Raw genomic sequence first — 22,431 nt, forward strand, 5'->3', positions numbered from 1 at the left:
CATTCAAAAATGTGTTTCCAATTTCTTCCTAGGATTGCTACAGGTATTACAGGATTCCCTCACAGGTTTTTATCAGGAATTTATCCAAGGACTCCATCAAGCATTTTTCTGAGGATTTTTTTTCTGGAAGCGCTCCATATTTGTCAATAAACTCTCTCTTCAAGAAGTCCTTGGAGAATTCTTCCTAAAGTCCAAAGCTTCATTCCGGATTTCACCCAATGGTTACTACAGGAATTCCTCCAGAGATTTAAATGCAATGAGAAAAGAAACATGCAATGTTACAATCCTTAGTTTTGAATAGGTTGACAGGTGAGCATATATAATACGTAAGGTAACCTTAAAGTACTCTTGATCGTCAAAATCTGAAGCCTTTGAGAAACTTATGTAACCTTGGCGATGGACATAAAGTCCAAACACAAAGTTTTATCATTTGATCCGTTCAACGATGCCTTGGACTCGATCAATCAGGGATACGACGTGTAGTTGAGAAGAACCTCTTGGCATAGACATACGCTAAGAATCATGCGAAAAGATCCTCGACCGAGATTTGAATCCATCCATATGATGTTGCTTAACGGTTATGCGTAGCTAATATGAAGCCATTCCATTTGTCAATTGAGTCATATTTATAAATAACAGTTAATAAACTACAATGTAGCATCTGACTCATCTCAGCTCCATTGTGTGTGGTCTAGTTTCTAGCGTTGCCGTCAGCAGTTTGTGCTAGACTCCACGGTAATCTTAATAACTGGCGGTAAATACTTATAAACATTAACTTCCACGCGCCATTGAATACACTAGATAATAGTGAAGCTGATCGACAGTTGGTCAAACATTGTGACCTAACCCACCGTGATCTGATGATCCGATGATGATACAACGCTGGCTGAAAGTTCAAACCGACCTTATCATCGCTAACAAGGCGCGATTTGTTTGTCGGCTTCTAATCCCATCCCCATCAAAACATTTATCACCTTAATGCAGCACGCTGCTAATCGACTAATGACTGATTGACTGACTACTCGTGCGATTATCATCAGCAGGAGATCGCTCGATCGTTACTAACCCGTTGTTTTTGTTTACCTCTCTACTTTCAGACATGGCACAAAACATGTTTTCGATGTCACGAGTGCGGAATGACACTGAACATGAAAACATACAAAGGTTTCAACAAACTTCCATACTGCGAAGCGTAAGTATATATCCTTTGAGATATGAAACGGTCAACATTGCCATCTATGGTCCGAATAAAGTATGCCAATGTGGCTCAACAAATGTAGGAAAAAAGCGGCATCATATTAAAGTTGAAGCGATCAATGCTAACCCAAGTTCGCAGGTTGAAATGATGATCATTGATAAATTGAAATGTGTTCGTAGGTACTTAGAATGCAGGTGGGGCACCGCAGGCTTTCCAAGGTCGTTGATGAATGACTCTGATGAATAAATCATTGGGAATGTGCAAAAAAGTGAGTGCGAATAGGAAACTAATTGTTGCTCTCTACTGCATAGCCATAGACTGACCATAGAGATAGAATTGTAGATCCATGTGGTCGATAAATGCGGGCCGCGCAACGACGTGGGCAGCCGGGTCAGCTGAGTCTGGCCAAACAAGCGACGCGACGGTTCGATTCGACTTTGAACGACCGGAATTTGCTGATCTATGCAGATTGACGGCGGTGTGTTTGTTTTGTTTGCTTATTTGCATATAATATGAACGATCGAGAATGGGGGAGCACCGTTAGGGTATGAGTAGGTTGCAAATGCTTCGATTTGAACGATGACCGATTTGCGATGACTACAGCAGCACGATGAGTAGGATGACTGCAAATGACTCATAATCGGTTACGATACCTAGATCGTTTGTTTGGCTGAGCTAATAAGTAAACAACGGATTAAGTCAATATTGTTCCGCATTCTGACTGGCATATTACCGGTTTTTCTACTATATTTTTTCTGTTAATGTTTTTATTACGGCTTTTGCATGCGAATAAAAAAACAGTCTGAATACAGGGTGCGTGCGATATTTTTGCACTCAATCATATCGTAATCATAAAACACTTTTTAAAAATAATTCGACAATAGCTCTATACTAAATGATTTTTTCGCGAACAATTGTGATTATTTCAATGATTTAGGAAGAAAAAAGTGGTCCCAATATCGATAACCTTTTTTGAACGATCCTGAGAACCGCTGCAAGTCCGTTTTAGTGTTGTTCTCTATATTTTGGTCAACAATTGAGGGGGTTAGAAGCAAAGGGGTGTAAGTGACAAAAACCGACTTTCGAGTAAATGAGGTTTAAAGTTTTTGACCAATTTTTAATCCCATACAAAATGTATGGAGTTTCAAAAACAATCCAATTTTCTATGATTTATTGTAATTTTTCCAATCATCGTAGAAACAATCTTAAAAAAGTTCCTGAAAGCTTGAAATCTGAAGAATTTTATGATATGCTCAACTCAAAATCGACAAAATGGTCACTTACACCCCTTTGATTCTGGGCCCCTCAATTGTGTTATTTTAGGTAAAACTAGAATATTTTTTTGTACGAGGAGCTCCAATGGTATCATCGTTATGTGTGCCGTTCAAAAAATATCCCATAAATTTGAAAAAGAGGTTTCTAGAAGACGAAAATGCGAACAACTTGAGTATAAATATGTGGAGCAGCTGCATTTTCTCAGCTGTCAAGAACGCTATGAAGCTGATTTTTTCAGTGTAGTTGGGGGATTCCATAGGCTTGTTACCTACAAAAAACTACATCGCTGGAATGGAAAATAGCGGAGAAATAACTGGAAGAAGTCGGAAATTCTAATTTGAGCAATGGTATTCTACTAGGGCTGCTCAAACATTTATGAGAAAATTTAAAACTAAAATATCCTAAGTCTGACCACCTCAATTTGCCGTTTCAGACTCCCATAAGCTACAGCACAAATTTGAGCTGAATTGATAAGGTCTTAGGTTTTGCTCGACTAGTCTGAGGCTTATATGGTAAAACTGGTACAAATATGTGCAGGAATGGCATAGTTTTAGTTTTCTGCCACTAGATGGCACTGGAAGCGTTTTGGGGGGCTTGGTGGTCTAGTGGCTACCGCTTCTGATTCATATGCAGAAGGCATGGGTTCAATCCCTGGCCTGTCCCTTTCATCCTACTTTGTATCTTTCTATCCACTTTCTCTCTCTCTCTCTCTCTCTCTCTCTCTCTCTCTCTCTCTCTCTCTCTCTCTCTCTCTCTCTCTCTCTCTCTCTCTCTCTCTTCTCCACACATACAACTCATGTATATTCTTATGTTCATAGCCATCGCTAGAACCAGAAACGAATTGAAAAAAAAAAGTCGTTTCCCGTGGAGTGTCCCAGCCCTTATTCATTTGAATCTTAGTGCAATTGGAACCAGCTCAGATCAATCACGGAGTAGCAACCATAGGGCACTGCATTGTTTTGATTTTTTATGGGATTTTGACGTTTCTTGGCCTTGTTGTTTACAAAATTTCTATATGAGTGAAAGAGAAGGAGATAATTTCATGCAGTGCCCTATTGACATGTATAGTCAGATTTGATCGTTGATCGTTGATCGTAAACTAGATGGCACTGGAAGCGTTCAATAACCCTTATTTTTAGTATTATTATAGGGAATTCTATGCGGAACATCTTTGTTGAAACCGTTAAGTGATCCGATGCTTGCTAAAAAAAAGTTGTTCCATAGACTTAGTGTATCGAAAAAACAATCAGTTTTTATTGATGCTATTCGATAATGTGTTAAAATCACCACGTCAAAATTATTTAAATTATAATTTTTGAAGCATATCTGTATCATTATCGGGCTTTTACACATTACATTTTACTGATTTCGTCTTGTTTACACAACAAATAGTAGAACCCGAAATGTTATTGAGCGCGCTAGTGTAAAACATAGGATATGAAAATATTTTCTCATACCACCACGTTTTTGATTATTAATGGTTTTATATTTTTCACAGTTGGCTTGTCCTACTCTGTGGCGTGTGCGTGTAAGGTATAGCTTTCATGTAGGGTGTATAAGAGGGATAGATTCTCACTGCAGAGTGATACTAGTACTCCTCCAGAAATTATATTATTGCTGGGATTCCCCATGCAATTACAGCTGAGATTCATACATAAAATCCTAATGTGATTCCTCCAGAAAATTCTTCAAAATTGCCTGCTGGGAATTCTTTAAGCAATTCTACAAGAATTCCTCCAGAATTTTTTTCTTAGGATCTAGGTACCCAGGCTGAAATCGACTTGATAATGCTTCAGGAATTATTATAGGAATTGCTCCAGGAATATTGCTGGATTTAGGAATATCCGGTGGAATGCACCAGGAAGGCTTGCTGGGATTCCTCTGGCATTTTTTTAGGAATCCTCTAGGAATACATGCAGGACTCCTATGAGCAATTACTGAAGAAACCCTGAAACTGCCTAAGAAATCTCAGTAATATTCCTGAAGAAATCGTAGTGGGACTATCTGTAGATATCCCATCAAGAATTTCTGCAGGTATTCCAAGAGAAATTCCTAAAGAGAGAAATCTGGCAAAATCACGAGAGGAATTTCTATAACAATCCTTGGAGGAATCACAGGAAGAATTCCAAGAGGGTTTTTTCAAACATTTCTTCATGGATTCATCCAGAAGTTTCTCCTAACATTTCTTCAAGAGTTCCTTCTGGAATTCCTCTAGGTAATCCTGTGATTTCTACAGGGATTTTGTAAAAGATTACTTCACAATTTTTTCTGGGATATTCCCCAAGAATAACTGCTGTGTTCAGCATTAGCATTAGCAATGCTAACATTAAAGAAGTCGCGCAAATTCGTAGGTGGTACAGCCGTAGATTGCTGTTATGAGGGTTGCCTCCTTCTTGTCCGAACCAAATCCCAAAGATTTGAAACTAATATCTGACTGACGCAATCCTCCAATGGTCGAAAACTGTCCTGGCCACGCCCTTGCGACAGCTGAGGGATGGGAGAGGATGATTAGTTGGACACCTAAGAAAGGTATGTGAAGACCTCTACGTTCTCCCTGGCCTAGGTATCACGGGAATTTAGGTGTTATTAGTGGAAGGGTAAACTCCAAAAGATACGTTTGGTAAACGTTCAGGCGCAGAAAATATTATTTTGTTGTGTTGCATAATACATCTGGTTTGTTTTTTCATCTTGAGGACTGTGCTTTTTCCATCGGCAGGATTATGTGGTTGAAAATCAGTCACCTTCAAGAATGACTGCTGGGTTTCTTCCAAAAACTCGTCATTTGGTACCTCCAGAGAGTTTCCCAGAGATTCCTCCAGAAATTCCTCTTGGAATTTATACAAGAAGTTGTCTAAGATTATCTCTAGAAATTCTTGCTAGGCAAGACGGGTTTGGTGGTCTAGTGGCTACCGTTTCTGATTCATATGCAGAAGGTTATGGGTTCAATCCCTGGCCAGTTCCTTTCATTTCTATCCACTTTCTTTCTCTCTCTATCTCTTTTCTGCATATACAACTCATGTATATTCATATGTTCATAGCCATCGCTAGAACCAGAAAAGAATTGCAAAAAATCGTTTCCCTTCCTTCCAACTTCCACACCACAGTGTATATAACGCCTACAAGTAATCCAACCAAAGCGAATTGTGCCGCTTGTCCTTCATAGTAATCACCACACAATCTATCACCTTTCGAACATCCTCAATCCATGGATCGCATCATCGACCCAACGGTGACTCCCAGATCTCTCATCCTTTCCGTCTAACATATACCCCAGTCCGTGCGCGTTGTGAGGACGCAGAGGTGCTCTCGGTCTTTAGTAGCAACAACTAGCACACTCTCTAACATTCCTTTCCCTTCCCAACTAACTATAAGGATGTGGCCGGCGCTGTTATTGATCAAAAATGTATGAGCTGCTTAAATTTCACTTTGAGAATAATATCCCAGTCCCTTATTCAGTTGGATCTCAGTACAATTGATACCAGTTCAGATCAATCACGGAGGAGCAACCATTGACATGTATAGTCAGAATTGATCGTTTTTGTGATCGTAGCCACTGCCCACACTTACATTATAAACAAAACAATTGAAAAATACCAAGTGTTTCCTCCAAATTTAGTTGTTTTGGACTCCCAGAAGTTACGTAAACAATTTGAGCAAAATTGGTCGAGCCTAAGGGGGCGCTTAACAAACTTGAAGTTGTATGAGAAATCGTGGCCAAATGTATGCAGAAATATTAAGTTTTCGATTTTTGGTGCTAGGTGACAAAATCCCCAAATGAATTCTAGAAGAATACCATCAGGCATTCCTTGAAGAATAAGACTTCGTTTTTTTTTTTGTTTTTCATAGAAGTGTGGGCCACGCTATTATGGACCATTTCTAAAATTTTATGGATTATTTCTAAAGTCTTACGGATCATTCTCCTAGTTTCTATGGATCATTTTTCATATTTTCCATTTATCGATCATATCATTTCTAAAACTTCATGAATCATTCACAAACATTTTATGGATCATTTCTGATGTTTTATGGATCGTTCTAGGCAACGTTTCAGCCAATTCATTGAGCATTTTACGAAATTCTGGAATTTCTTATTGCTAAGTTTTACGACAAGGAGGGACCATTCGAGCATACATAGGTCCAAAAGACTGCTCTAAGGTTTTCTGGTATGCTTCTATGGAATATTGAAAAGATATCAATAGATCATTTGGCAATTTTGCATGGATTGTTCCATAAGTTTAACAACGCAAACAATAGGCTGCCTTTCTCTGCAGTTGTTCCATGGAAAACCCCAACAGGTTAAAAAGAAACTACACACGGTATTCAGTGGAACTGTACAGACTGAACTAAACTTACACTAGACAATGGACAACATGTACGACACCCAGTGGTCCAATGAAGAATTTTCCGCTCGACGAAAAGTTTTCTCCAACTGGAGTGGGAATCGAACCCACACTCCGTGGCTTTCAATACGCCTAAAAGGCTGACGCCACTAACCACATGGCCACGAAGCTCACTTATTTCTAGAATAATCTCAATAGAATTTCTAGAAGAAATACCGAATTTCTGGAGAAATGCATTGATAACATACAGCAGGGATTCCATGAGAAATTGTAGCAAGAATTTATATTGGCAATGCCTGAAGAATTTTTGGATGAATTTTCGCATAAACTTCTGGAGGCATTCCTTGAGGAATCCTTGGCGGAGGATTTTCGAGAGATATCCCTGCAGGAATTCATGAAGAAATACTTGAATAAATGCCTGGACTGGTCCCATAGGTGGAATTCTTGGAGGAACTTTCAGAGGACTCCCTGGAGTAATCCCAGGAGAAATTCCTGGGGGAGTCTTTAAATGTATTTCTACAGTAATTCTAGTGGAAATTTCTAGAGAATCCGCATTCCGTTTCTGCAAGGTTTTTTTTTTACAGATCCTTCCTGTAATTCCTTCAATGATTCCTTCAAAGATTTCTCTACTGTCTTTTTATTGACATTTTAAACTATTTATTGAAATTTAAAAGTTATTTATTTTCAACTTGGTTATCAACTTGGTTAGTGACAATATGAAAAATTACGGAATTTCGTTATCCATGCTCAAATGAGTTGCCCACTTCGGATCACCGTAACGCTTAAATGGTGGAATTTGTTGCATTTTTTGCAGCTTCGGCAATACTCAAAGAATTGCAAGACTAAATTACAGCAACAGTAACTCCATAATATTCAAGACGATGATCTCAGCACAATTCGCCACTCAATCAACGAATTGGGTCCAGCCAGCGCGGAGTGCTTGCAATTCAAACAACTAGAATCTGCAATAATGGAAAGACGGGACATATAATGCGCGGCTCTGACTGTGTACACAACACACGTTCCTACCTACCTACATGAATGGATGCTTCTATAAATGGATGCAGATTTGTTGCATATATGACGTCAGACAACCGCACACCGTTGCCGCCGCTGCCAACGCCGCCGCCGCATTGTATGCCTTATTTGCTCTTTAGCGCAGTTCATGTGGAGCATTTTTCATTCATGTAAAGTTCCGAACCGGGTGAGCTCAGGCAGTCGGTACAACAACGGCGATGATGGCTAAAGTGTAGCAGCAGAATCGACCACCATCCCGAGTAGAAATGGATGATTTATTGTGGTTATGGTATGCATGAAATACAAAACATTTTTTTGCCCACCAAAGCCAGTATCATACTACAAAACAATACCGTAACCACAGAAACAGCAATATGCAAAGGAAGCGTCTTCGTTTGGATCTGCGTATGTTGTGGCAATCACACCGCGTAACACAAATTTGTCTCGATTTCAACAAAGTAGGACAAAGACCTTGTAGCGGATGCGAAGAAATTTATCAACCTTTGCATCGTCATTTTTGGAAGCTAACTTTTAAATCAGGTTTGAATATATTGTCTTTTAGTTTAAAGTAAGCCAACCCAGCTTGTTTTTGTATTAATAAACACTATTCACAATAATTTTGTTTGTTAGGTATCAACACAAAAATTGAGATTTTGTCCTTATTGGGACACAGGGTTTGCTGTGACGCCTGCTTTGGTAGTTGTGCTGCATCTTTTTCAGCACTACTTGTACTCACTGAGCATTACAATTTATTGCATTCATTTCTGATCGGGATACGGTGCATTTTAGCATGAAACCCCCGCTCATCATCCATCCGTCATAAGTCATGCGACTCGTTTGGGTTGATGTTTTTTTTTACCATACACTGGCTGACTATACATGTCGTCTCCTTTTCTCATCGCTGCGCCGGTCGTCGTCTAGCATCGACTGACTGATGTATGAGGCTGGAAGTAACCAAGTGTAGGTTGTGTGCATCACAGTGCTGCATCGTGAGCCCTATATCATATACGGCGGAGTGCAGTAATGCTCCAATTTGGTGGATGTATGCCGGCCGGGTTGTATGGTAAATATGTATTATTATTTAATTTATTTCAATTCACTTGAAAAACGTCTGCAGCGGATCGTTTACTGATGTTCGGTTTTATAGGAATTTGGCTGAATAGATTGAAAGTGTTCTGCTTATTTTCTGCATGTTTTGTTGAGTTTTACAAAGTGTTTCCTAAAGTCTTGAGTGTGCCAAATTATTATAGAAAGTAATCTAACTTTGGGAAAAATATAAAATCTGCCATTTGCATTTCTGTACTTTCATATGGGCCTGTCCATAAACTACGTAGACTCAGAGGGGGGGACGGGGGGGTCTGGCCAAAGTCTACGGTCCATACAAATTTCTAAAATTTTGTATGGACAAAAGTCTACGAGGGGGGAGGGGGGGGTTCTGAGATTGTCAAAATTGAGTCTACGTAGTTTATGGACAGCGCCTATGCTGCTTAGATGCTGTGATTCTTGTTGTTGAAATACTTGCAATAAGTAATCACTTAAAATATTATGAAAGTCCTTAGTACCATATGAAAGTAAAGAATTAAAGGTGAATGTAAATGTAACACGAATGCTGCAATGTTGCAGATACCCAGTTAGAAGCAAGGCTACCCAGTATACCCAGAGTACTCGGATGGGGAGAATCAATTTTATTAAATTACCCACATTTGGTCGTGCTCGGTAATTCAGTTAGTGGTCGCCGCATTGCCGGTGCGGTGTTAGTATCGAACGAAACTAGTTTTGCTGCAGTTCAGCAATCCAAATTTGGATTGAAATTGGCTGACCCTGCCCCGGTGCCCCCAAGAGTCGTGATCTTGTGGTCGTCAGTTAGTGTGACTTTATATGGTAGCCATAGATGGTGACTACAATTTGTAGGTGATTATTATTACCTGTAATGGAAGACTGTGTTTTAAATTGCTTGAAAAATGAAAGATTAGGTTGCTTGACACTTCAGTGGAACATAAACATAATTGGAAAAATGGGTCGAAACGAACCCATTCAGATTTAATATATCTCGTAGGACTTAAATCAATTGAACCAAACGGCATACAGAATTCATGGATTGATGGCGGTGTTTAGGGTACAAAACTTCCACGCTAGGGTGGCCCACTCCTAGTTTAGTCTACACATACACAGCCATCTCTTGGATGAATCCTAGAAAATGTTAAAGGCATCAGAGATGCTTTACAAGTATTGAAGCGGCCAGGCCTACTGTGAAGTGTCATTGCATTGACATTTAAAAAAATACAATGATCGACGACATCTCGTCAATCGTTAAGTTATGTGTAATCATGTGAAGCAAAAATGTTGCTAAGAAAATTAATGCCACTCTGTTGAATCTCCTCTTGCAGAATCCTGGGGGGATGGAGCAAAGGAATTTCCTCCTTATGTCCTGCCTCGAAAGCCTAGGCTTAAGCGCCATTGTTCGCTCTCTCAAACGAGATAAAAGTTATAATCCCTTAAGCATACAATCTTTCTAAACGAGGCTTGTTGAGTTGGATATACACTCCCGATCAAAGGTTTGGGGTCACCCCCTCAAAAAGATGTCATATTTTTAGGCCCATATCTCCGCCAATTTGCGCCCAATTTCAAAACCCTAGGTTTCATTCAAAAGATAATAAGTCAAAGAAACTTTGAACATGATTTAAAAGAAACTTTTTCAAAAAAAATTGTATGTGAACTTTACCCAAAGTTGCCAAATTTTCTAAAAAATGAATATAAACTTACGGCAGTGTCGCTGGAAATTGGGTCGACCAAATTTTAAGATGAGAGCGGTAATATAACCCATTTTCTATTAGCTTTCAACTGATTTTTACAGAACTTAGCTAAAAAATCTAGAAAAAAGTTATTAAGTAAATTAACTCTTCATGTCATCGACCAAAAGTTTGGGGTCACCCCTCAATATGATGTATCAACCAAAAGTTTGGGGCCACTTTCTTAAAACATGGAAAAGTAATTTGGTGATATCTTCGTCATCTACAGTACAATTTTAATTTAATTTTGACTAATTTCAAAGATAATTAACTAAATTTACGTTTGATGTCTTAAACTTAACGTATTTATCGATTTTTTGTATTTAAAAATGTTATGTAAAGTTAACACATTTCACCACACTTCAAAAAATGAGGCAACTTTACGTTAAGTTTTAGTATGTAAATTTCAACAAATATGTGTGGTTCGATGTCTTTGCAGTAAGTATTATTCATTTTGTTTTGAATAAGCCAAGGGGAATTTAAATTAAATGAATGATGACAAAGATATCAACAAATCACTTTTCCATGTAGTACGATAGTGACCCCAAACTTTTGGCCGATACATCATTTTGAGGGGTGACCCCAAACTTTTGGTCGATGACACGAAGAGTTAATTTACTTCATATTTTTTTTTCAAGATTTTTTAGCTAAGTTCTGTAAAAATCAGTTGAAAGATTATAGAAAATGGGTTATATTACCGCTTCTTAAAATTTGGTCGACCCAATTTCCAGCGACACTGCCGTAAGTCTATATTCATTTTTTTAGGAAATTCGGCAGCTTTGGATTAAGTTTACATACAAAACTTTTTGAATAAGTTTCTTTTAAATCATGTTCAAAGTTTCTTTGACTCATTATCTTTTGAATGAGATCATTAGAGGGTTTTGAAATCGGACGCAAATTGGCGAAGATATGGGCCTAAAAAAATGACATCTATTTGAGGGGGTGGCCCCAAACTTTTGAACGGGAGTGTATACAAAGAGTGCTGAAAAATCCAGAGTTGCAACATCATTTTCTCAACATCATGCATACATCATTTTCTCCTTATTATACAACTTATTGAGAGTTGCATAACGTTTATTATGCAACCTATATAAAAACAATGATACTGAATTGCGCTCGAGCCTAGCTATTTAGCACTGTAGTTGGAGGAAATGCCAATGCAGAACCCGTAGCTTCCGGGAAGGTAAGCCCAGCTCCCTGGGTTAGTGGGTTGGTGTCAGGCCCTGCGAGCCAGCCGTAAAAAAGACTAGCACCGGAAAATCAACAAGAGAAGAATGCGAACCGATACCAATGGCGACGACCACAGCGACGAAAAGGGACTTGCGATTGGAAGCTCGGTACGTGGAACTGCAGATCTCTCAACTTCATCGGGAGCACCCGCATACTCGCCGATATACTGAAGGACCGCGGGTTCGGAATCGTAGCGCTGCAGGAGGTGTGTTGGACAGGATCTATGGTGCGAACGTTTAGAGGTAATCATACCATCTACCAGAGTTGCGGCAACACACGTGAGCTGGGAACAGCTTTTATAGTGATGGGCGACATGCAGAGGCGCGTGATCGGTTGGTGGCCGATCGACGAAAGAATGTGCAGGTTGAGGATCAAGGGCCGATTCTTCAACATTAGCATAATAAACGTGCACAGCCCTCACTCCGGAAGCACTGATGATGACAAAGACGCATTTTACGCGCAGCTCGAACGCGAGTACGACCGCTGCCCAAACCACGACGTCAAGATCATCATAGGGGATCTAAACGCTCAGGTAGGCCAGGAGGAGGAATTCAGACCGACGATTGGAAAGTTCAGCGCCCACCAGCTGACGAACGAAAATGGCCTACGCCTCATCGATTTCGCCGCCTCCAAGAACATGGCCATTCGTAGCACCTTCTTCCGGCACAGCCTCCCTTATCGTTACACCTGGAGATCACCACAACAAACGGAATCGCAAATCGACCACGTTCTGATTGATGGACGGCACTTCTCCGACATTATCGACGTCAGGACCTATCGTGGCGCTAATATCGACTCCGATCACTACCTGGTGATGGTTAAACTGCGCCCAAAACTCTCCGTTATTAACAACGTACATTACCGGCGGCCGCCCCGGTACGATCTAGAGCGACTGAAGCAACCGAATGTCGCCACCGCATACGCGCAGAATCTCGAGGCAGCGTTGCCGGACGAGGGTGTGCTCGATGTAGCCCCTCTAGAGGACTGCTGGAGTACAATCAAAGCAGCCATCAACAACGCAACTGAGAGCACTATCGGGTACGTAGAACGGAGTCGACGAAACGATTGGTTCGACGAGGAGTGCAGAGCGGTTCTGGAGGAGAAGGATGCAGCGCGGGCGGTAATGCTGCAGCATGGAACCCGACAGAATGTGGAGCGATACAGACAGAAGCGGAAGCAGCAGACCCGTCTCTTCCGGGAGAAAAAGCGCCGCCTGGAAGAAGCGGAGTGCGAGGAAATGGAACTGCTGTGCCGTTCACAGGAAACACGCAAGTTCTACCAGAAGCTCAACGCATCCCGCAAAGGCTACGTGCCGCAAGCCGAAATCTGCAGGGATAAGGACGGGAGCCTTCTGACGGACAAACGTGAGGTGATCGAAAGGTGGAAGCAGCACTTCGACGAGCACCTGAATGGCGAAGAGAATGTAGGCACGGAGGACCAAGGCAGCGGAGGAAATGACTATGTTGGTGCAGCAGAGGACGGGAACGAACCAACTCCCACGCTGAGGGAAGTTAAGGATGCCATTCACCAGCTCAAAAACAACAAAGCGGCTGGTAAGGACGGTATCGCAGCGGAACTCATCAAGATGGGCCCGGAAAAGTTGGCCACCTGTCTGCACCAGTTAGTTGTCAAGATCTGGGAAACCGAACAGCTACCGGAGGAGTGGAAGGAAGGGATAATCTGTCCCATCCACAAGAAAGGCGACAAGTTAATGTGTGAGAACTTTCGAGCGATCACCATTTTGAATGCCGCCTACAAAGTGCTATCCCAGATCATCTTCCGTCGTCTTTCACCTAAAGTAAATGAGTTCGTGGGAAGTTACCAAGCCGGTTTCATCGACGGCCGGTCGACAACGGACCAGATCTTCACCGTACGGCAAATCCTCCAGAAATGCCGTGAATACCAGGTCCCAACGCATCACTTGTTCATCGACTTCAAAGCGGCATACGACAGTATCGACCGCACAGAGCTATGGAAAATTATGGACGAGAACAGCTTTCCCGGGAAGCTGACTAGACTGATAAGAGCAACGATGGACGGTGTGCAGAACAGCGTAAGGATTTCGGGTGAACTATCCAGTTCATTCGTATCTCGCCGGGGACTGCGACAAGGTGACGGACTCTCATGTCTACTCTTCAACATCGCGCTGGAAGGTGTGATGCGACGAGCCGGGCTCAACAGCCGGGGTACGATCTTCACGAAATCCAGCCAATTTGTATGTTTTGCGGATGACATGGATATTATTGCTAGGACATTTGGAACGGTGGCAGAACAGTACACCCGCCTGAAACGTGAAGCAGCAAAGGTCGGACTGGTGGTGAATGCGGCTAAGACAAAGTACATGCTGGTAGGTGGGACTGAGCGAGACAGGACAAGCCTTGGCAGCAATGTTACGATAGACGGGGATACTTTCGAGGTGGTAGAAGAATTCGTCTACCTAGGTTCCTTGCTAACGGCTGACAATAACGTGAGCCGTGAAATACGAAGGCGCATCATCAGTGGAAGTCGTGCCTATTATGGGCTCCAGAAGAAACTGCGGTCAAAAAAGATTCACCCCCGCACCAAATGTACCATGTACAAGACATTAATAAGACCGGTGGTTCTCTACGGGCACGAGACGTGGACGATGCTCGAGGAGGACATGCAAGCACTCGGAGTTTTCGAGCGACGGGTGCTAAGGACGATCTTCGGCGGCGTGCAGGAGAACGGTGTGTGGCGGAGAAGGATGAACCACGAGCTCGCTGCACTTTATGGCGAACCCAGCATCCAGAAGGTAGCCAAAGCCGGAAGGATACGGTGGGCAGGGCATGTTGCAAGAATGCCGGACAACAACCCTGCAAAGTTGGTGTTTGCTAACCATCCGGTTGGTACAAGAAGGCGTGGAGCGCAGAGAGCACGATGGGCGGACCAGGTGGAGCGTGATCTGGCGAGTGTTGGGCGTGACCGACGTTGGAGAGCTGCAGCTGCAAATCGAGTATTATGGCGGCAAATTGTTGATTCAGTATTATCATGAATTTGATGTTAACTAAATAAATGAAATGAACTGAATTGCAGAAAAATATTAAATGTAAATTTCTATGCAATCAAAATAATTACAGCCATAAATTTCCTGCATTCTAACTGCCACACTTCCTTCACGAAATGGTTTCCCCGCCCTTCGGCAATCCAATTAGCAAGCTGGCTGCCTCAACTCGTATTTCATCGTGAAATTTCCAAGTCTCCATTGTGCACTGATGCGTCGGCTTAGGTGCGCAACGCAACTATCTCGAACCGTGCACATCCCACGAAATTTACAGTTATAGCTTTAATTAAATTTAGTTACAATCGACTGAAACCCTCCATCACCGAGGCCGCCCGCCAACAATCTTACTTCTTATTTGGGAAGGGAACCCTTCGCATGCAGTAGTAGAGTACCACGGTGACGCGACGACGACCGACGGCACGCGTGTGGTGCTAAATATTAGTGAAAGCGAAACCGATTATCGGTCAAACCTCAAGATCCCGGGTCAGCACGCACCGTTCATGAAGATTTATAGCACTCTATGTGGTTATTGTTGCAGCTGTCGTCGTCGTTGTCGGCCGCAGTTGGTAACTGGCTTCATGGCAGTAGGTTGCTGACTAGCAGCGTTGGTGTGGAAAAGAGGCGGGCCGATGCTCGAAGAACCATATCTTATTCTTCTATTTTTTGGTATACAGGGCAGAGCCTTCTGCTCAGTTTAGTGCTCTATGAGCACTTCCACTGCCACTGGATTCCTAAGAGAATTCTTTGCCAATTGATTATTCGTATATCATAACTTATGATTCATTAGGAAAGACAGGTATGCCCAGAAAAGTTAAGCAAAGTATATCGAGAAAAGAATAGTCTCAGAGATTCCTGTAGGAGTTTCTTAATAGACTCTCCAAAGGGATGAAGCTCCATCTCGGATTCCTCCAGCAATTCTTTCAGGAAATTCTATAGGATGTCCTTCAAGAATTGCTTCAGGAACACCATCAATTGTTCCACAGAATTCCTCCACAAGTTCCTTCTGCGATACCTCCAGGAGTTTCTAAGATTTCTCCAATAATTCTGAAAGTTCCGCCATGAGTTTCTTCCGGAGTTTCTGAAGAATTTTTCTGATATTCTTCCAGGATTTTTTTCCAGGATTCCTTCAGGAATTCCTTTTAAGAATCCATCGGGAATATTCCTTTTAAGAATCCATTTCTGCAGGAATTTCTCTCTTGATTTCTCCACGTATTTCACCCAGGATTCCTCCAGGAATTCCACCCGGGATCCCTACAGGAATTCCTCCCGAGATTCCTATAGGGATCCCTCCCAGGATTCCTATAAGAATTCCAACCGGGATATCTCTAGAAATTCCTTCCGAGATTCATTCAGGATCCGGAACCCTTTCAGGGATTTTCCAGGAACTCCGGAATTCCTCCAGGGATTTTTCAGAGATTGTAGCAGAAATTCCATTCGGGACTCTTCCACGAATTACTTATTTTCAGTCCTGGGCACCCACGGTGGTGCAGAGGGCCGAATTGAAAGATTTACAGCCTGGGCGATTGCCAGCCATCGCCTTGACCTGTGGCCAGGTCAAATTTCTGTCGACTTGCTTGATTTCGTTATTGAGGCTGCGCCGCCATGAGCCTCTGGGTCTGCCTCTGCTGCGATGTCCTGCTGGGTTCCAGTCTAACGCTTGTTTGCAGATTTCGTTTCCACCCCTGCGTAGAGTGTGGCCGACCCACCTCCACTTTCGCTCCCGAATTTCTGTCCCTATCGGCTTTTGATGACATCGATGATGAAGCTCCACGTTAGAGATCCAATTGTGAGGCCACCATGCACGAATTATATACCGCAGGCATCTATTAATGAAGACCTGCAGCCGTTGAGTGTTCTCCACTGATACACACCAGGTTTCACTGGCGTTGGCAGCACAGATTTCACGTTCGAGTTAAAAATTCGGATTTTGGTGCGTCGACTAATCTGGTTGCTTTTCCATATATTTCTTAAACTCACAAAAGCAGCCCTCGCCTTCTTGATCCGTGCACCTTTCAACATTCTCCACTGATTGCCCAGCTACCGTAAAGCTGGAAGGGTTGACCGTGTTTACATCCAACGATTTGGTCTTATTGACGTTGATGGTAAGACCTGCCGCTGAGGAGCTATTGGCAAGATCATCGAACTTGCTCTACATATCAGAGCGCCGTTGAGCTAGGAGAGCAACGTCATCAGCCAGTTCGAAGTCATTTAGGTGCTCCATAGTAATGGGTTGCCACAGCAATCCACGATTTGGTTCACGGACAATCGCACCTACCAGGATCTCGTCGATTACGATGAGAAACAGTAGCGGCGATAGTATACATCCTTGCCTCACTCCAGCAACGACCCGGATGGGATCGGACAAAACACCGTTGTGCAGTACTCTGCACGAAAATGCTCTGTACTGTGCTTCAATGAGGCCGATGACACCCTTGCGCCTGAGGGCTTCCCACATGTTTCCGTGATTGAGACGGTCGAAAGCTTTTTCGTAATCAATGAACACCAGGTAGAGAGACTCTTGGAATTCATTGATTTGCTCCAGAATGATACGGAGCGTGACAATATGGACCACACAGGATCGTCCGGCACGGAATCCTGCTTGCTGCCGTCGGAGAGTTGCGTCAATCTTCTCCTGTATCCGGTTAAGGATCACTTTGCAGAGGACTTTGAGAACGATACACAGTAACATGATGCCCCGCCAATTATCGCATACAGTCAGGTCTCCCTTTTTGGGTACCTTTACTAAGACGCCTTGCATCCAATCGACCGGAAATGTCGCGGTTTCCCATATGTTGCAGAATAATTGATGCAGTAGTTGTGCGGATACTACGGGGTCAGCTTTGAGCATCTCTGCTGATATGCGATCTACCCCTGGGGCTCCGTTCGATTTCATGCTACGGATGGCTGTTTCTATTCCTGTACTGATGGAGCTTCGGTGTTGACACGGGTAATGCGTCGAACCCTTGGCGGATCAAGCTGAGGTGTTGATGGCGTGACCGAGACTTGAAAAAGGTTTCCAAAGTGCTCGAACCAGCGTTTCAACTGGTTAGCCGGGTCGGTCAGTAACTGTCCAGACGTGTCTTTAACGGGCATCGTAGCATTCATTTTGGTCCCACTAAGGCGGCGTGAGACATCGTAGAGGAGACGGATGTCGCCTGTGTTTGCGGCTTTCTCGCCTTCGTCGGCTAGGGAGTCCGCCCACGCTCTTTTGTCCCGTCTACATGAGCGTTTCACTTCCTTCTCGAGAGCCAAATAGCGCTGACGGGTTACGGCTTTGGCTCCTCGTGTTTTCGCTCGCTCTATCGCGGCTTTGGCGTTCCTTCGCTCTTCTATCTTCCTCCAGGCATCATCTGTGATCCACTGCTTTCTTCGGATGCGTAGCTCACCCAAATTATTCTCGCCGGTGCCGATGAAGGCGTTTTTGATGGCGTTCCATTGATCTTCTACGCTTCCATCTTTTGGAATATTTGCAGCACGGTTCTCTAGCTCCTCGACAAAGGACCTTTTCACCGCAGCGTCTTCCAGTCGGCGTGTGTTGAACCGGCGCCCGATTTTCTCCTCCTGTCGCTGGATCCTGGCAATACGCAGTCGGATCTCGCCGATTAGGAGATGATGGTTGGACACAATGTCGGCGCTACGTTTGTTCCACACATCAAGAAGGCTCCGTCTCCATTTTCGGCTGATGCAGATGTGGTCGATTTGGTTTACCGTGACGCCATCACGGGAAACCCATGTCACTTTGTGCACTGGTCGATGAGGAAAGAGCGATCCCCAAATCACCATATCATTGTTGCCACAAAACTCTGCAAACAGCTCTCCGTTTTCGCTCATTTCTCCGAGACCATGGCGTCCCATGACGTGCTCATAGTGCGAGTTGTCGGAACCAACCTTCGCGTTGAAGTCACTCATGAGGATCCTGATATCACCTTTCGGAGTCTTGTCCACGACAGCATTCAGTTGACTGTAAAAGTTCTCTTTATCTTGCAATTCGGCAGCATCGGTTGGCGCGTAACATTGGATCATGGTAAGGTTTCGAACCCGTGTTCTGAATCTGGCTACAATTATCCTCTCATTAATAGGTTCCCACTTCATAAGCGCAGCGTGGGCGTGAGCACTGAGCAGGTAACCAACTCCACGGTGGCGAGGAGCGTGTTCACCTCGTAGGCCAGAGTATAGCAGAATTTGACCCGACGCCAATCTGTGTTCTCTAAAGCCTTCCACGAGTTGCTTCTAGGATTTCAGTGTTTCAAGAGTTTCTTCTGCGATTGCTTCAAAAGTTCCTTCTGCAATTTCTCAAGGAGCGCCGTCTGGGATTCATGCTTCAAAGGACTTCTGCTTTTTATAATTCGTCATTCGGAGATTGCTCCAGAAGATTCTTTCGAAATTCCTGAAGAACTCGTTAGGGGATTCATTAAAGCACAACTTCCGGCAGTCCTTCAGGAGTTACTTCTGAAATTCTTCCTGGAGATCTCTTTTAGATGCCCTAAGAAATTTCCTTTGGGATTCCTCATAAAGTTTCTTTACGAATACTTTGTGTATTTGCTTCATTGATTACCCAAAAATTATATTCGGTGTTTGTGTTCCTCTTGAGACCTCGGAAGATTGATTCCAGGATTCTTCCAGGAGTTCCTTTCGGAACACCTCCAAGAAGTGCTTGTTAAATGTTTCCAACAGTTATTTGGTCGGCGTTAAGCCAGAGAGGACCATGTGTCTTTTACTTAATTTCTAGAAAAACGACTTTAAAGTTTGCAACTCTATAAGTTTTAAGTTTTTCAACAAATGTTCTTGAATTTTTGCCATAAATCTTAATAACTATTCATCACAGTATCGCTCTGTATTGATCGCGAAAAAACGTAAAATTAAGCTTGAAACCGAGAAATTGCTAAGTAATTGATTGTACTTAGTCCACTCTGACTGAACGGTTTTTGGAAAATCTTCAACCAACTACAGTTCACACTCAAGTTTTTACATATTTGATGAGAAAATAATGCACAAGTAGGACAACAGTTAATAGGAGTAGTGTATAAAGTGAGCAGGAAGTTTGAAATTCGATATTTCTGTTATTACACTGTTGATTACCATTTTCAATTTTTATGTTCAGTCAGAGTGGACCAAGTACAACAGTTCAATATTACCATGAAGAGTAGTCAATTAATGAGCTATTCAAGAATTCTTTACTTGAACATTTAATAGCTAACCACTTTGTAATGTATTTTCACAGTTCGGTACGTTTTTTTGAAATATTGTAGTTACACAGTTCATAATAATATATTCAGAGGACTGGCATTTTTCAAATTTTCGTTCAGACAGAGTGATCCAAGTACACAATTCTGAAATAATCGGTAAAATCAATTTCCTTATGAAACGGGTATTGGTACATTTCAATATTATGCTCAACAGCTACTAAACAAACATATTTTGATTTGGAAAGGATAACGAAGAATAAGGTAATTTCAACTATTTTTCTTAGAGACACATGGTCCACTCTGTCTGCACCCGAAATGCCACAATATGCTTCAACACAATGATCTGAAAAATACGATATTGACCATAATAAAATGGAATTTTACGTGCTTTCTTGATCAATAATCATCAGAAAATGCGTTAGGGAATCATACGATTTGGAAACGTATCACATTTGCATGATAAACTATTTTATTTATTGGATTTTAACCAATACATATTTTTTCTGCTCTCTTGACATCAAGCATATGGTCCACTCTGAATGCACACTATTATCGATTTTTGCAGTTCAATCAAAAGAAAATTATGATACAACTCTCGTTAATTGTAACATTAAGAAAATTGGGTGAATGTTCCAAGTAGCTTAAGTAATTCCAAAACAAATGCCCTAATAATCTCATTTTCGTCAATTTTGTTAGTTGGTCCCCTCTGACTTAACGCCGACCATAGTATGCCTTCCGGTAGTTTCTTCTTGGATTTCTGCAGATATTTCTCAAAGGATTTGTTCAGGAATTCTTTCCGGAAATTCTTCAGAAAACAGCTGATATTTCCCACGGAATTACTTCCGGAATTTCTCCTAATTTGTTCTATGATTCCTCCATGAAATTCTTCCGGCATGTTCCTGAAATCTCTTTGGATTGCTTCCAGAATTTCCACAAAAATTGCATCCAGATATCCTTTAAGAGTTTCATCTGGGATTTCTCCAGGAGCTGCTTCCTGTAAACATCCAGGAATTTCCGGAATACCTATTTGAGTATAAGGAGCGTTCTTCAGTGAAATTTCAGAGAAAATTTTTAAGGAATCCCTCAAGACAGTTGTGCACAATCTCTGGAGTAAACTTCTGAAGGATTCCAAGTATGAAATTTTTAGGCAGCTCCGAAAGAATTCCTGGAGGCATCCCGAAAACAACTCCTGGAGGTTGCCGGAAGATTCAGTAATAAGATCAATGTGACCAAACTTTTAACAATAGCCATCAATTTACCTGATTCGTAAACTCATAAAGTTTGACTTGTCGCAAGGCAGGTTTTAAAACTATTCGAACATTAGCCACTTTTGCAGGGGATCGAGGTGACCGGAGACCGAGGACTACGGAATGTGGCCAATGTAACCAAATGTACTCGAAATAGTGTTCCCGTTGGCGAATTTTTTACGAGTTTATTAGGACATTTTGTGCAAGATCGTTACTAGGCTTTTCTCACATTACTGATGAAATTCACAAGTAGATTTCTCGCGAATTATGGAAGATCGTCGACGAAGTTATCTTCAAATATTTAGTAAATTCGGTGTTTGGCTATTCGTCCGAAGGGCCCAAATGACAAAGACAAAAACAAATACAGCTCATTTTTTATGATGTTCCAATCCATCAAGTATTATGACACTCTGAGATCAACTAATATTGGTTTTGAATGGAAGGCTGCATATTCAACCATTGATAGTATGGACTGTATGCAGCCGAATACATGATTTTCTGACCCCGTGGTCAATTGAATTTCAATTTTCCAATGAACCATTACATCGCATGTTGGGTAACTTCTCCCTTCTAAGCCAAATATCGTACCACGTCGAACAGCACCACATATCTAAAGCCTTGAGTTTTAGTCTATCTATCGGATGTTTTCTCGAATACTTCTACAGACCAATACAGTACCCAGCAAATTCAATCCGATATGGACAGTTGTACCGGCTCAAACAAATACCGGGCGGGACGACGAGATTATAGTTATGGCGGAGGCCGCAATGGCACTTCTGTATCGCACCCATAATGCTGGACCACAGCAGCTCGCTGCATTTGTGTGAAACGCATTTATTCAATTTACTGCTGATTTTACCCTCGGTCGGAATAAAAACATATGGGCAAAAGTGTTGTTACGATGACCGGTTTTGGACGATTGTGTATGGCGGTGCGGCGGCCGATGGTGACGCCAACGAAGTCGACGACAAGTTCGATGCCGCAGATGATGATGATGATGATGACGACGACGATAATTGTGGGTATATCGCAGAGACCTATTTATACAGGGCCACAACAGAGCTAGACGACGACATGCCGTTCGAAAACGCTGCAAACGCACACACGAGATCTGTATGCGAAATGTG

At 42.3% G+C, this 22,431-nt stretch overlaps 1 protein-coding gene across 3 annotated transcripts in view; it reads left to right on the forward strand.

Moving 5' to 3' along the window:
• Nucleotides 1-22,431, forward strand: part of LOC109404276 (LIM and SH3 domain protein Lasp) — a 182,512-nt gene that overhangs the window by 64,011 nt on the left and 96,070 nt on the right. For all 3 annotated transcript variants that reach the window (XM_062852427.1, XM_062852428.1, XM_029879828.2), the window contains exon 2: nt 1,098-1,192. In XM_062852427.1, coding sequence (XP_062708411.1) covers nt 1,098-1,192 — 95 coding nt within the window. The remainder of the gene's footprint in view (nt 1-1,097; nt 1,193-22,431) is intronic.

The sequence above is a fragment of the Aedes albopictus genome, chromosome 2 (genome assembly GCF_035046485.1).
Source record: "Aedes albopictus strain Foshan chromosome 2, AalbF5, whole genome shotgun sequence".
Lineage (NCBI taxonomy): Eukaryota > Metazoa > Arthropoda > Insecta > Diptera > Culicidae > Aedes > Aedes albopictus.